The 15,334-nt window shown below is 46.7% G+C and overlaps 1 protein-coding gene across 6 annotated transcripts in view; it reads left to right on the top strand.

Moving 5' to 3' along the window:
* Positions 1–15,334, top strand: part of PRKCQ (protein kinase C theta) — a 158,103-nt gene that overhangs the window by 123,199 nt on the left and 19,570 nt on the right. For all 6 annotated transcript variants that reach the window (XM_060159885.1, XM_060159845.1, XM_060159874.1 and 3 more), the window contains 3 exons: positions 2,338–2,429; positions 4,322–4,384; positions 11,779–11,917. In XM_060159885.1, coding sequence (XP_060015868.1) covers positions 2,338–2,429; positions 4,322–4,384; positions 11,779–11,917 — 294 coding nt within the window. The remainder of the gene's footprint in view (positions 1–2,337; positions 2,430–4,321; positions 4,385–11,778; positions 11,918–15,334) is intronic.

Below are 15,334 nucleotides of genomic sequence, written 5' to 3'. Positions count from 1 at the left end.
TTCCAATACACACTGTTTCTGAACAAATATTTCTCTTATGAATTTTACAGCATAACACCTTCTTACCAACATGTGTTTTATCATCTGGGAAGCACTACATAGGTCTTGTCATGTGCTCAATAACCAAAGTTTGTGGATTTCATATTTTCCTCCAAGAAAAAGGAAGAGAAATTAAGGTGAAAATCAGGGCATCTTTAGGCTAGAAAAGAGGAATTCGGTCTCACCAATACTTCTCATTTTTCAGAGATTGAGACTGAGGCCCAGGGATGGTATGACTTACCTGATCACACAGCTAGTTAGAGACACACAGAGATGAGAATTTCCTCTCTGCAGATGCTGTGCCAGGAGCTGTTGACAAATCCTAAGTCCAGGGCAGTTTTGGACCATCCCATCCCCACCCTACCCACCCCCCACCAGCATCACAACTTCAACTCTCACTCCACCCAGAAGAATCATTTGCATCAGTTAACGTATCACCGGCATTAAGAAGAGGGTCTTTGCTGGAATAACACGTGTCACAAGCCCACATTCCCCTCGCTTTGCCTACTTTGCATTTTCTCCCAGCTCTGACTGGAACAGAAAGATAGCGCTGGAGGAGATTTAACTTGTTGGAGGAGATCTAACTCCCTGTTTTCCTCCTTCTTTCAAGATCCACAGGACTGTGCGGTTCCTTTCTCTGAGAAGTATCTGCTGGGTGTTTTGTTTTTCTGACGTTGTGCAAATGAAAATTAAGAAATGTGGAAATACGATAATATACAGTGATGATCAGAACAATTTCTTGAAGAGACCGTCTTTGCTCCATTGTATTGCATTTTCTCCTCTGTCAACGATCAGTTGACTATATTTACATGGGTCTGTTTCTAGATTTTTCTGTTCCATTGATCTGTTGGTCTGGTCTTTCACCGATACCACTATCTTGATTACTGTAGTTTTATTAAGTCTTGAAGTCGGGTAAGGTCAGTCCTCCAGTTTTGTTCTTCTTCAACATGTTGTTGGCTATCCTGGATCTTCTGCCTCTCCTCCGTGTAACCTTTAGAGTCAGTTTTGTCGATACCCACCAGGTAACTCACTGGGATTTTGACTGGGATTGTAGAGAATCTGTAGGTCAAGTTCGGAAGCACTGACATCTTGGCAATACTGTCTTCCTATTTATGAACGTGGAATCTCTCTCCATTTGTTTAGTTCTTGTGATCTGTTTTTTTGACTGGCTTTTAAATTGTTTACTGTGACAACAGCTACCAGTTCTGAAGTGCAGGCTGAGTGCCAACGCTGAGCTAGCTTTCTACATAGGTCATCTCATTTACCACTCACGACGCCCCTGTGAAGTAGGAATATTACTTCTTCCATTTTGCAGATGAAAAATATGAGGCTTAGGAGAGGTTAAGTAACTTCAAGGTCACAAATAGAGGAAATCTGAACTCGGGTCCGAGTAAGGGCAAAGCCCATTATCCTAACAGTTGCCTTGAGTCCCGTCTGTCCCAACTGTCTCCACGCCAACTGAGCAGATTACTAATTCTGTGGTTCACGGGGACTCTCAAAATCAGGGTGCTCCAAGGGTCATAAATATACGTATTGAGGAACTCTTGTCTCACACCATGGAGGAGCTCAGGCTCCCTGGAATCAGCCACCTCTGATACTTCGACCACGGTCCGAAGACCACTCAGCCTTGCTTTTGACAGCTGCCGTCCAGGGGCAGCGGCTCTAACAACATGCATGGCGTCCTGTTAGGAGCAGCACAGCTTATAAGCCGTGACTTGCAACGGGTGAGGTCAGGACTGGAGGGAAGTAAGCCCAGACTTGACTGTGAGCTCCCTGAAGGCAGGGCTGTCTCCATCTTGGGTGGATGAGGCACGCGTGAGCACACCCACTCTCGCTCTGGCCATACCCGAAGAATACATTCAGAACTACTTACTGAGTGTTGAACGAGTGAACGCTTTCAAGCCCTGCCCCTGTAGTCAGAGCCCCCGGTTTGTACTTTTTACCATCCTACACACTGTCAATTTCCGTAGGTATACAGCCAGCATCCATTAAGTGCCGAAGACCATCCCACCGTCGGGTGGTCAAGTCCGGGTGGACCCTCCCTCGTGCTGTGCCCCATCTGCTGCGTGCTAGCATCCAGGCATCCAAGCAAACATCCCACATACTCCTCCTGGATTCCCCAGGTTTCTTGGGGTTCAGAAATGCTATACAGATCCGCTAAATCGTCTTGCCAGCCTTTTTATAAGGGACTTCAAGGCAGAATCGGTTCCTCTGAAATAATGAAATCCATTTAAAAAGTAATCCTTGTTTTCTTATTTTAAAGAAGCTCACGGTTGGGATGGTTGTGTCTTTCCGCAGGAAAACCTCTTTTTTGTGATGGAGTATCTCAACGGAGGAGACTTAATGTACCACATCCAGAGCTGCCACAAGTTCGATCTTTGCAGAGCCACGTAAGAGCCCTTGTAGGGTTTGGGGGTTCCCACTGGTCTTGTCAGGGACTGGGGTCCACTGTGCCCGCACCGTGCTTTTCCCCACGTGGCACTTTTCCTGTTTCTCACTCAGCGGGCCTAAACCCCAGGGTGAGGTGACCCCAGGAACACATCCAATGAGGCAACTGTTTTCCCAGCTTGCGAAACTTAAACTCAAGTCGCTTTTATTTCACTTCTCTGCCGCGAGATCAACTGCTTAGTTTCTTAAGGAGCCGCCCCACGTCATCAGGCTTCTAAATCATCCGAGCCCAGAAGCAATATTTGCCCCTTGAATGGAAGTCAAATGGAGCACAGAGGGGCGAGGCGGTCACTGGGTGGGGCTTCACGGAGGCGTCTCAAGGGAAGCTCAGTGTGAAGGCATCAGTCAGCCAGCTCTGGGGGCAGGAGAAGCAGGAAACAGGAAGAGACATTTGCTCTCTCTCGAGAATACGTTCTCCTTCTTTGGCATCAGGCCACTCCAGGCGCCGGTGAAATTGAGCAGGGTGGGTTTACTAGGTGGGACTGCAGCTGAGTCCCACAGAAGCCCCGCGCCCTTCCTCCCTCAGGCCCTCTTTCCTGAGTCATCAAACCACTGAGACGGTCAAACACAAGAGAACTGTGCCCCTGGCTCCACTGAAAAGGGGGGGTGCACACTAGCCTTGCTTGCTGTACGCTCAGTAATCTCACTCACCCCTAGTGAACACTCGGGGGGGTTCAGGTCGAGCTGCGTTGAGAGAGAGACTTTTCCACGAGCTCCTACAGAAACCCCAGCTGAAGCGGCTGTTTTGTCGAATCCAGTGGGTAGCGCGCCACCGATCTCGTTGCTTCCAGGAACCGTCGGCCAAGTGCCCGGAGATAATTTTATGAGATTCCTGCAGCCCAGAAAGCATCGGGTATTTTTCTGCTAGAAAGGATTCTCGGGGTCCCTTCCAGGTGTGTAAGGCACGAAAGCCATCGCAGACACATGCTATCTGTCTGTCCTCACTGCCTCCCAGGAAGGGGTTTCTGCGTTCTTCTCCAAGATCCAGCAGACCTCACTTGCGGGAAGTTCTCCCTTATCTCTAACTTTAATCCTCCTGTAAACTCACCTCCTTTGAGTCTGTCATCTTTGAAGGTGGAGAGCAAGGTATCACCTCCCAGCGTCTGATACAGGCGTATCTCGTTTGATCGCACTTCACTTTATCGTGCTTTGCAGATACTTGGTTTTTTTTTTATAAAGGAAGGTTTGTGGCAGCTCTGCGTTGCCAGATGACGGTTAGCATCTTTTAGCCATATTTTTTTAACTGAAGTATAGTTCACAAGTATTTAATTAAGATATGTACGCTTTTTTTAGACATAATACTATTGCGTGCTTCATAGGCGACACTGTAGTGTCAACATAATTTTATATGCACTGGGAAACCAAAAAAACTCGTGTGACTCTCTGTACTGCGGTGGTCTGGAACCGAAGCCGTGAGATCCCTGAGGTCTGCCTGTGTGCGTTTCTCCTCCTCTCAGGCTATGTGGAATGACCTGCAGACAGGTCTGAAGGGTCCAAGTAGATTTTAAAAGAAAAGGGAAAATTATTTCCCTATTGTTACATTGAGTGTTTTTGAATGTTCTATTAGCAAAAAAAAAAAAAAATGACAGTTTGAACCTTATAGTTTACAATATAAGAATAAGCCCTAGATGCGGGTAGGGCTAAATATACCGGCTCCATTTCATTCTCTCAGGTCTGAGACTGGATGTGTAGAATGGACGATATCTTCCTTTTGTTGTGATTAAACAAACTTCCATGCGCACGTTTAGCAGAGCGCTGCACACTCACTCTATAGAAAGGGGAACTTTTTTTCCTAGTAAACATTCACGTTGAGCCTTGATTTTCCTTCCCTCAGGTTCTATGCTGCCGAAATCATTCTCGGTCTGCAGTTCCTTCATTCCAAAGGAATAGTCTACAGGTAAATTTTACTCTTTGGAAACAAGTACTGGGATAACTGGATTTCCTGGTCCAGGTGATTTCATCACTGTGCTTGAGGGACATGAAGTGGTCAGTGTGCTTCTGTGGCAGAAAGTTCCACACCCGGGCTTCCTGCCCAGAGTGACAGCACGGATGGTGATTTACCAACCAAGTAAGAAATTCCGCTCTCAAAAGCAATAAGGGGGGCTTCCCTGGTGGCGCAGTGGTTGAGAGTCCACCTGCCAATGCAGGGGACACGGGTTCGTGCCCCGGTCCGGGAAGATCCCGCACGCCGCGGAGCGGCTGGGCCCGTGAGCCATGGCCGCTGAGCCTGCGCGTCCGGAGCCTGTGCTCCACGACGGGAGAGGCCACAACAGTGAGAGGCCCGCATACCACAAAAAAAAAAAAAAAAAAAAAAAAAAAAAGCAATAAGGCTCTGATCTCATTTTGTTCTCCGTCTCTCCTACCTTTTGTCTCATTTCCTTCCGTTACTTTCTCTTTGGCCTCTTGTTGTTGCTTTCTTTCTTCTGTCTTTTGTGTCTCTCCTTCTTGCCTGTATTTGCACATTGAATGTCCTCCTTTTGGGTGAGGGAGAAGGGGAGGCCTTCCTTGAACAAACACACCTGCGAAAACCTACAAGCCTACACCTTGTCTGCATGCCCAGGATGCCATGTGTGCCCTCTTTCTTGAGTGGATGTCTGTGCAGAATCTATTGGACACCATCATTTCACATCCTTCTTGGATGAAAGCTAATGCACTTCAGTCTCCTTCCTTCTCTCAAAGCACAGTTGACACTTATCATACAGATCTTCAAAGGCTTAGTTGTCTCGTTTCCCGCAGATTGGGCGGGATGGGGGGGTATATTGAAGAAAACAAATAAAAAAGGAAGGAAGGAGCCGGACAGGATGCTGACTGAGGAGCTGGAGGCCTACACAGTGACCACTGGTGACAAGGGAAGCTGAGAACCGACATAAAGGGAAGATGCAGGACAACCTCAAGGCCCCGAGACAGTGGGATCACGTGCTTTTCTGCAGCAGATGCTCACAGGAATGACCGGAGTCATCAGTACAGGCTAAGTGATGTTCCACACAGATTGCTGAAGATGGCAAACTGTGTATAATACAGTCCAGAAGCATTTCGTCTGCAATGGCCAGTACTGGGCTTTGGTGCTTACAGAATAGGCTGAAAATTCACTTAGGGAAACCTCTCCGTTTCCAGAGGGTCCAGCCAAGTGAGGGCTGCCCCATTTAGAGCCCAGAACTAAAGACGTAGGGGAGGTTTGGGAGCTCATTTTTCTTAAGCCGTCTCTTTGGCATCCTTTGGATATACTTTTGTATTTGGGAGAGCAGGGGCTATCTCCAAAACAATAGATTTAAAATCTGTTTTATACCTTTCTTTAATCTTCAGGAAAGTGAGAAATACCAGAACACTGAAAACCCTGATCAGATTCCGTGGTTGTTTTCCTCTTTATATCTGTAATGCCTGCAATATCCGTAAGATATACCTATACTGAGACACTAAGTAGATTGTGTGGGATGGATGGATAGGAAAGAGGGAGGAAAAGTTAGGAAGACTGGAGAGAAGAGAGATCTTAGGGCTGAAAGGGACCTCATGCAACCAAACCCCACATGCCCCAGTATAGTCTCTTTCTCCACATCACGATGTTTCTATTATTTCATCTTGTAAATTATTGACACGCAGGACAAAGACCAATGAGGGTCCATAAGTGTCTTTAATATCATAAATTGTACCCATTTTAGAGCTCTTACTACATCCATGAGAAATATTTTCTAAGGCTTCTTATGCACCACAAGGAAAGAATCCTGGGTTTATTTAGCAGTGTACTCACTGAGGCTGTAGGAGATCCTTGAAAGACATGGAATAATTAAAACTGGGGGAGGTCATCCGGCAGGTACACTGACACCGAGACTGGCCTTAAGAAATTATTCAACTGCCCATTGTAACTTTACTGGCCTAAACTTTTCATTGGCCACGAATTAACAAGGGGATTCTATTAGTTTCCTTTTTCTGACCACTCATGATCATCATATTAGTTTTGAAGGGTTGCCGTAAGAAATTAGCACAAACCTGATGGCTTAAGCCAATGGAATTTATTCCCTCAGAGCTCTGGAGTCCAGAGGTCCAAAATCAAGGTGTCAGCAGGGCCACGCTCCCTCTGCAGGTTCTAGGGGAGGATCCTTCCTTGCCCCCTCCAGTTTTTGGTGGCCCCACGTGCTCCTGGGCTTGGGGTCACTCCAGTCTCTGCCTCAGTTTTCACAGGGCCTCCTTTTCTCCCTGTGTCTTCCCTGTAGGTCTCTTACAAGTCCACTTGACATTGGATTTAGGGATCACCCAGATAATCCCAGATGATCTAATTTCAAGATCCTTAACTTGATTACATCTACAAATACCCTTTTTCCAAATACGGTCTCACTCGCAAGATTCCAGGGACTAGGACATACATTATCTTTTTATTGGGGGGGGGAGCCCACTAAACCCACGACAACTGGTAACGAAGACGGACCAGCCGCTAAACACACAGCCTTGGTTAAGCATTGTGGTGGATGCAAAAGCTATAGAAGTGCCAACCTCTGGATCCATAATTAAGCCACTTTCTGGATTTTTATTTTGGGTTTTTTTGGAGGTAAAATATAAGTACATGAAAAGACACAAACAGCATACTCTAAAAAAAGTCTAAGTGAATGAGATTCTAATTAAAAGTAAGTGTCGGGACTTCCCTGGTGGCACCATGGTTAATAATCCGTCTGCCAGTGCAGGGGACACGGGTTCGAGCCCTGGTCCGGGAAGATCCCACATGCCACGGAGCAACTTAGCCTGTGTGCTGCAACTACTGAGCCTGCGCTCTAGAGCCCGCGAGCCACAACTACTGAAGCCAACACGCCTAGAGCCCATGCTCCGCAACAAGAGAAGCCACCACAATGAGAAGCCCGCACACCACAACGAAGAACAGCCCCCGCTCACCGCAGCTAGAGAAAACTCACAGGCAGCAATGAAGACCCAACACAGCCAAACATAAATAAATAAAATAAATAAGTTTATTTAAAAAATAAAAGTAACTGCCAAAGGGAAGAATAATGAAGGTATCATCAGAAATGGGTGAGGGTGTGCCAACAAAAAGTTCCTATCAGAAAGAGGGAGAAAGGCTTTATAAATGGACGAAGTGACTCTAGAAAAGGCACAGAGATAGGAGTAAGGAGGTCGAGTGGAGGAATGTTAAACAAATTGTGTCCAGCTTTTCTGGAAAGGCCGTTGTTGGCAGTCGCAAGAATTGAGGCCAAGAGATGTAGAGAAGCAGGTGGCAACATCAATCATCTACCATTACTGGTGGCATCGTAAAAGCAGTGGCATCTTAAAAGATGCCTCAGCCCTGGCTTAGGTTAAACGTAAAACCAAGGAGCTGGAAAATACGCAGACGTAGAAGCAGCAGAATCTAGAGTCTCAAGTCTTAGAACTCTTAGAACTGAAAGGGACCTTAAGATGATCTTTGATCGATGACACTGGACCCAACGCCTATATTTGAAACCACTTACAAATGCCTTCACGTGGATGACCTCACTGGATGCTCGCAAGTCCTGTGGGATAAGCAAGGCAGGCATCGCTGGACCCATTTTATGGATGAGTCATTAAAGGATCAGAGAGGAGACATGGCTCGGCTGAGCTACTTAGTAGCAAAACTTGGATTTGGAAGCTCTTTCTTCTGGCTCCCACTTTGCCTCTTCCAAATGGAGAAGCTTTGCTTATGTTGACAACACAATGGAAAGAAAGGCTTCCACTGAATTCTCGGTTGTACGTGATGCCCTGATATGCAGCCCTTTGGGCAGACGGGTGCTTCCATCTGAAGGCCCTTTCTGGGTCCTGGTGTCCTGTGAGGTCCCTGTGAACACTCTGGCCTTTGGGTCCTCTGGCTTCTCCAGCTCGTCTCCCTCTGCCTTCACCCCTTCCTGCCCTCAGGGTGTCTGGCTCTGCATGGCAGGCCTTCTAGACCTTTCCCCTTCTGACTTAGATCTCTCAAAGCTTCAATGACCTCCTCTCTCCCAGCCCTGTAGACACCCTGCCCACTTTAGAGGGTGGATTGAAAATTGAACATGAAACTTTCCTAGCTTGAGGCCTAGAGAACATTCATTTTTAGAAGTGACTAAAATGTACCCTTGCAATCACAGAAGACTCTAGGTATCTCAGCAAGACCAGTTCAATGCGAAAGACCGGGTGAGCTTGGTTTAAGGGGATGTAAAAGAGGGTAAAGCCTGGCTTTGCTGGGATAGATTGTATAATTTTAAGAGCCTTTGTTTTCCATTAGATAAATACGAATAAAAATAGTGATTCCAGATCAAAGGGCTATTGTGAGAATCAAATGATAAAATGCATGTGAAAGAAATTCCAATATTAGATATTATGTTCATTATCCTTCTGAGCTATGTACAGTACTGCAGCTGGATATCTGGCTCCCTAGTGATGACCCTAAAACCATCCTTCAGCCAGATTTCTAGGAACGTACATATGTGGCTGTGAATGATGCAAATATGTTTCATATAGAAGAAACTCAAAATGATATCACTATCGCATAGAGTGTGGATTAGGAAATGAGCTTGCAGTTTTAGCCTAAGGAGTTAAATATGACCTATAATTGGACTTATTGGAATATAATCCATAAGTCACAATGAAAGTGGATTTAATTAAAATGAAGGAACAAGGCAGAAGGCCTGCCTACGGAGAAGACTTAGACATATTGGAAGTTTTCAGTCCTAATAATGAAAGTGCGACAGCATTTGAATTAGGATGGGAGAAACAGAACCGAAACTGATCTGAATGTGGGACACACATACATGTATCCTGGAGGTATCCACGCACCTGGTCAGACAGAAACCATCGATGCATTAGTGACAGAGGTCAGCAATGCAAGAGGTCAGCTCTGGGGAACACCTGCTAGCAGCATTTCTGCACCAAAACAGAACTGCATCCCATGCTCACCTCCTCTGGCTAATTTACTCACAGAAGGTGAGAAAGCAACAAAAAGGAACCATTACTTGGGACTTAGTTGTAGCTGATACTCGCTGGTGGTGAGATGGTCACTGGTTGGTGATGAACTCACTCAGATGGTTATGGAATGATAGCAACACGTGCTACACTCGCGTCAGAGCATCACAGCACAGCAAGTACCAAGCAATACACTTTCCACCCTCGTGAAGCTTAGAGTGTAACAGAGGAGATAAAACAAATAGTGACGGGACTTTAGGATACGGGTATCGATTACAAGCATCATACAACCACTGAAACCTTTGCTTAAGCAGAAGCTAAGGCTCACTGACAAAGCAGAACCGAGAATGCAAACCCATCAGAACCAAAGTGGCTGCTCTCTCATTGGCTGGGCTGTTCTTCGGGTTCATGCGGCCTCTGTCTCTACTCCTGGCCGAGCCACTTCAGTCTCTTCTTTTACAGGCTGGTTTTCTGTCCCTCCAAGGGCATGATGGAGGGCACGCCACAGCAGCCCCGCGCATCAGACACCCAGCCGAGACGGACGAGTGCCGTCATGTTGCAGCCTCAGCAAGTTTTCCCCAAGAAGAATCCACTGAGTCAGGCCTCCACCTGTGGCTCAATCAACAGGGGCGGAGGAGACAGAGCTACTTGCCAGGCCCTTTGGGAGCAGAATCTTTGAGAAGGAGATTCTGAGCATCTTCTCTTAGAGGAGGTGCAGAACAAGGCAACAGCAATAGCTCTTCTCTCCCAAGTCGTCTTAGCTCATTAAGGAAGGCAGTGGTAGCCACCGCCCACCACATATCCTAGACTTAAAGGAGTTTTCACAAAGCTCAGAAATTCACGGCAGATAAAGGAAGAGAAAGCTGGATGTTATATAACCGACTAGAATTCATAAAATGCCACTGACTAAAGTCGATAAAAGTTTAAAGAAACTCATGTCAAGTGTCATTCCTGGATTATCTTTTTAAAAAATCCGTTTCGCAGGTACAGGATGACAGGAAAATGGTATAATGGTAGTTTGTGCGGGGGGGGGGGGGGCGGGGAAGGACACCTGGAGGTTATAGTTTACAGTGAGTTCCATATTAAGCATCGTTGTGAGGGAGCTTCTCAAATAACTAGTGCAGCCACGGTGCTCAGAGGCAAGAGGACTAGACCAGAAGCTCAGGGTGCCACCGCCATCTGCACCTGTGAGATCACGTGCCCGGAAGACACCGCTTTCATTCTGAGAACCATCTTTGAAGAAGAAAATGGACAAATTCGAGATACGTGCAGGGCAGGGGCCGGAATGTTGCAAAGTCTGAATACCATGCTGTGTGGAGGAGTAAAGGTCCTCAACTTGGTCAAGGAAAGACAAGAGAAAGCTTGGTGTCACTTTCCAAATATCCAGGCGGTCACGTGTGGTAAACAGGCCAACAGGTAAAGTCACAGGGAGGCATAGTTTGGCCCGTGTTTTTAAAATCGTGTCACCACTTACACATCCCTAAAAAATGAAGTGGGCTGCCTTACAAGGATACTGGTTCTCTGAGGACAGAGGAAGTCATTGCCATGGTGTTCTGGTAGCAGATGGATTCTGATTCTAGAAATAATCTGGGTTAGGGACATCTTTCCTTAATTGGTCTTCGAATTAGGTGCAGGATAATTTATCCACAAACACAGATACTTAGAGAATGGCATAAAATGAGTATATTTCTAGGCCTTTCTTCCTTTTCCGTTACCCCCAGGAAAGGTACTGGGATTAAGAGCCTCAGGTCTGTGTCTTGTCCATGGTATATTAGCTGTACTCCTTGGCAAGTCAGACAGGGGAATCGGTAGCAGCCAGCCATTCCCTTGAAGAGTCAGTTTTATCTACACCCCTACCTTGGACGGAAGTGGATGGGTGTACGTGTTGTGTAGTACTGAATACCACCCTACACCAGACACATCAGCAAACACCGGCCCCCACGACATTTCATCACCAGCTTATTCCTTTCCATCCAGGCTTTGTTTCTTGAGGGCCCCTCTTAACACTGAGGGATGCTACTCTGCAGAGATAGCGCATGACCTTTATGTGGCCCCATCTCGACACCTGCTCAGCCATTCATACATGAACTATGGAGGGAGCTCTGGAGATGGGCCACGTATTGATACGGAAGATACAGAACTCGGTCAGAGCCAGGCCCAGAGAAAGCCGACCTGGACCACGAGGGGCTGTACTGTACGTCCAGTCCTGGGCAAGAGACACTGGTCAAGGAGGAAACACCAAGGACGAGAAGCAGTGACCCTGGAGGAGACAGGAGGACCAGCAAAGTACCTACTCATTGCCCTTCAGGCTGTGATGGGACGTGCAAGCCCCCATCACAGGGCAAGTCCATGTTAACAAAACCGCGTGTTATTAAAGTGCGAATCTGATTTGTTTTTCAGGGACCTGAAGCTTGATAACATCCTGTTAGACAAAGACGGACACATCAAAATAGCGGACTTTGGGATGTGCAAGGAGAACATGCTGGGGGACGCCAGGACCAACACCTTCTGCGGGACCCCCGACTACATCGCCCCGGAGGTAGGACGCGCCGCTCTGCACCCACCCGTACAACTCCGCCTCCCCGGGGCCAGCACCACTGCTTCCTTCTCCCCTGAAAATGAGAAGACCTTAAACTATTTTCGTTCAGGATGTGTATTTGTTTTTCGGAGTATTTGACAAATGCAGCTGCACCTAGGCGCCGCTAGTGTCGCACTGGGCGCGGTACCCGCGCTAACTTCTGCACCTCGCCAAGGCGTGAGGGACGCAGCAGGCCCTTCCCATCCTGGCTCTCCCACCCCAGCCTTAAAATATAGTCACTCTGCTCAGACCAAGCAGAAGAAGCAACTGGTGAAGAGCCAGGCGGACACTGAACAGGCATCTACCTAAGTCCAGTGGTTTCATTTTGGGGCCAGAAAAACCTAAATTGTGGTTTCCAAGCTGCTACTGTGTGAGCCTGGAGAGGTCCCACTTCTCTCTCCTGTTACCGGGTCCCATGGGAGAGCCTATGAAAGTTTAAAAACAGCAACAGAGAAAACAAAATAAGCCGTTGCGCTCATATTCTGAGCCCCTGGAAGATCAGAGTTTGCTCAGAAGGCCTCCATCAACACCAGCTGCCCACCCCAGGGAGACGAGACACTGCCTTTCCCCCTTGGTCCTTCCCGCAGCATACACTTATCGCGGCTTTTCTATCTTCGGATCTCTCTGAACTACTGGGTGATTGCTCTAAAGTCAGAGGCTGTTTCTTATTCGCTTCCTAAAAACTTTCTTTTGAAATAATTATAAATTCACAAGAAGTTGCCAAAAATAGTACAGAAATGTCACCCATATCTACCCTTCCCTTACTGGTTCCAGCTTACGTAACTATGGTACAGTATCAGAACCAGGACACGGATGTTGTTACAAGGTGTGTAAAGTTTTGCCCCACTTATCGTATGTGCAGATCAGTGTGATCTTAGCCACTTTTATATCCAAGGACGGAGCTCAAGGCTCGGCACATTAAGGTGCTAATAGATAGCTTTTCAAAGAGTGAATGAACAACTATTGATAAGTGTGTGAGTGGTGACGGCTGTCTGATGGATAGACAGCGATGGGCCTCTGGTTTCCTGGGCAAAACAAATTCAGCAGCAGATCCCTGTCATAGCCAAAGTAACTGTAGCCTCCTCAGTCTAAGAAACAGGAGACTCTGCCCTGTACGCATGTACTTAGTTTAGATTTCCCCTTGTTTAAATTCAAGCTTGGCCTCTGGTCAGCAAGAAATCATGGCTTTTACCTATCCTGTCTATACACGCCTTATGCCAAACCCTTTCCCAGGCAATCCTTCCTTCCCAATTCTGTTTCCTTTGGCATCTTCCAGAATTTACTTCAGAGACTGGCTTCTCTCTGCAACTTCAATCTCATTCTCTCATCTTCAAGCCTGCTTGTCTTCACACAATTCCACCCCTGGTCGTTTGTTCTCCCTGTACCTTCTCCATGAACAGCTATATTTATGACTATGATTTCAACTCCCAACTCAGTATGACCAGCCCAAACTTCTTGCTTCAGACCTGTATGTCTGTTTTTCTGCTGAGATCTCCAACTCACTGTCACAGGCCATTCGATCATAACAGATCCCAAACCCACTCTCTGTTGAAACTGCCCCCCGACACACATGCACACACCCTTCTCCTTTATCCCTTTCTGGATGAGTGACATACACATCCATCCGTCCAGTCACCTAGAGCCAGAAAACTGGAATCCTCCAAGTCTTCTCCTTCCTTCTTACCCCTCCCAAATCCAAACACCAAGACCTTCTAAATATAGACCTCAGGGGTTCACACATCTGTTTTCATGCCTCCCCAATCTTGTGATTGTACAAAGAATCTCCCTTCTTTTTTGATCCTCCCTTTGGGGATTAAATCAAGCTTCTCCAATCCCGCCCCATCTTCCAGTTGCTGCCCTGGTCCAGGCCCTCAGCACCTCTGGTCTGGATCCTGGTGATGCCTTTTGACCCAGACTTTCCTCTCTACGACCACCCAACTGCCAATGCATCATCGTTACATATTTTCAAACTGTTTGATCATGCTCCCTCATCAGTTAAAAAAGCATCCCCGGCATATCTATATTTATTATACATTATCACCAACTAATATAGTCTGTTATCAAACATGCAGAAAAAGGAACAGGCTGAACTCAAGATGAAATAAAGTTTTAAATAACTAAGTTGTATTCTATTAATAGCACATTTTATGCTTTATTAAAATAATGAGGCTAAATAACTTTGTAAAATCTTGGTTTAACCCTTTATGATTCTGCCACTCAAAAGTCTGCTTGGTTTCTTTCAATTGCTGGTTTTATTGGCTCATAGCCAAGAAAGAGCCCTCACAAAGGCACACTGGAAGACAGATGCTACAGTATGTCTGTAAGGCAAGGTTCGTGGCTGAAGAGAGTGGATATAAGTCCAGAATGCACGACAGTGTTTTCTGGTTTAGCCAGCTTCCTGTCACAACTAATGAGACGGTCACTGTTTTTAGCTTCGTTATAACGTGACAAAGAGCTGGTACTAGGAGGACGGAAGATCTCTGCACTTGCCGTTTTCTACTCTGCATCGTTAGCATGGTCTTCAATCCAAGTCTCTTTTGCAGATAACTTTTTAAGGACGTTCCATTTTGCGAAAATGAGTTTAGTTCAAACAGAACCCACCGATCCCCTTAACTGGGCATGCAACGCAAATGACGCACCTTAGGATAAGAAGTAATCGTAATAGTGACGCACCTTACGATGTGCCGAAGACGAATGCTCTAGCCAATCCACCACCAACTCCTCCCGAGATGAGGCTTCCCGTTCCTCCCTTGGAAAACCTAGTCACTGGTCAAATTTCTAAATGAGGGCATCAGTGCCACTACTGGAATTTTTTAAACTCGAATAAATACAAGTTCTAATATTTTCTTCCCGTATCTCGGCGTTACGCCGTCTGGGTGCTCCCTGGGGTGCATGCCCTGTTCTGAGGGCCGCTGTTCCACCACGTCACCAGATCTACCTCTCTAACGGGAAGACCTGTCACGCCACGCCTTTAAAAATATTCAGGAAGTCCCCACTGTCAGCTGGGTACAAGCCAAAACCCCAAGAGAAGGTCCTTAATATGTCCTGAGACATCCGTTTCCTTCTCTCTCATATCCCTTAGCCGTGCCCTCGGAATCCTTGGTCTGATTTACTCCCACCTCCAAAGTCATCTTCTCCCTGAAGGTGCCTCTGGCTTCTTGGAATAATCAGTTGTTTCCTCCTCTGTGCTACCACAGCCCATGTGTAATCCCATTTGCCAGTAAACTGAATTTCTCACAGCTAAGGACCATGATTTATCCACCTTAGTGTCTAGTCTCCTCCTCCACAGCTCAGAGCACCCATCACCTGTTCCGTGAATGACCACACCAAGACATGCACCCCAAATGCCCATCTCTGAACATGTGCTGGAGATGGGGC

Source organism: Lagenorhynchus albirostris, chromosome 1 (genome assembly GCF_949774975.1).
Source record: "Lagenorhynchus albirostris chromosome 1, mLagAlb1.1, whole genome shotgun sequence".
NCBI classification, from domain to species: Eukaryota; Metazoa; Chordata; class Mammalia; order Artiodactyla; family Delphinidae; genus Lagenorhynchus; species Lagenorhynchus albirostris.
Note: the sequence above shows the minus strand (reverse complement) of the source record. Positions and strands in the feature narration are given on the sequence as shown.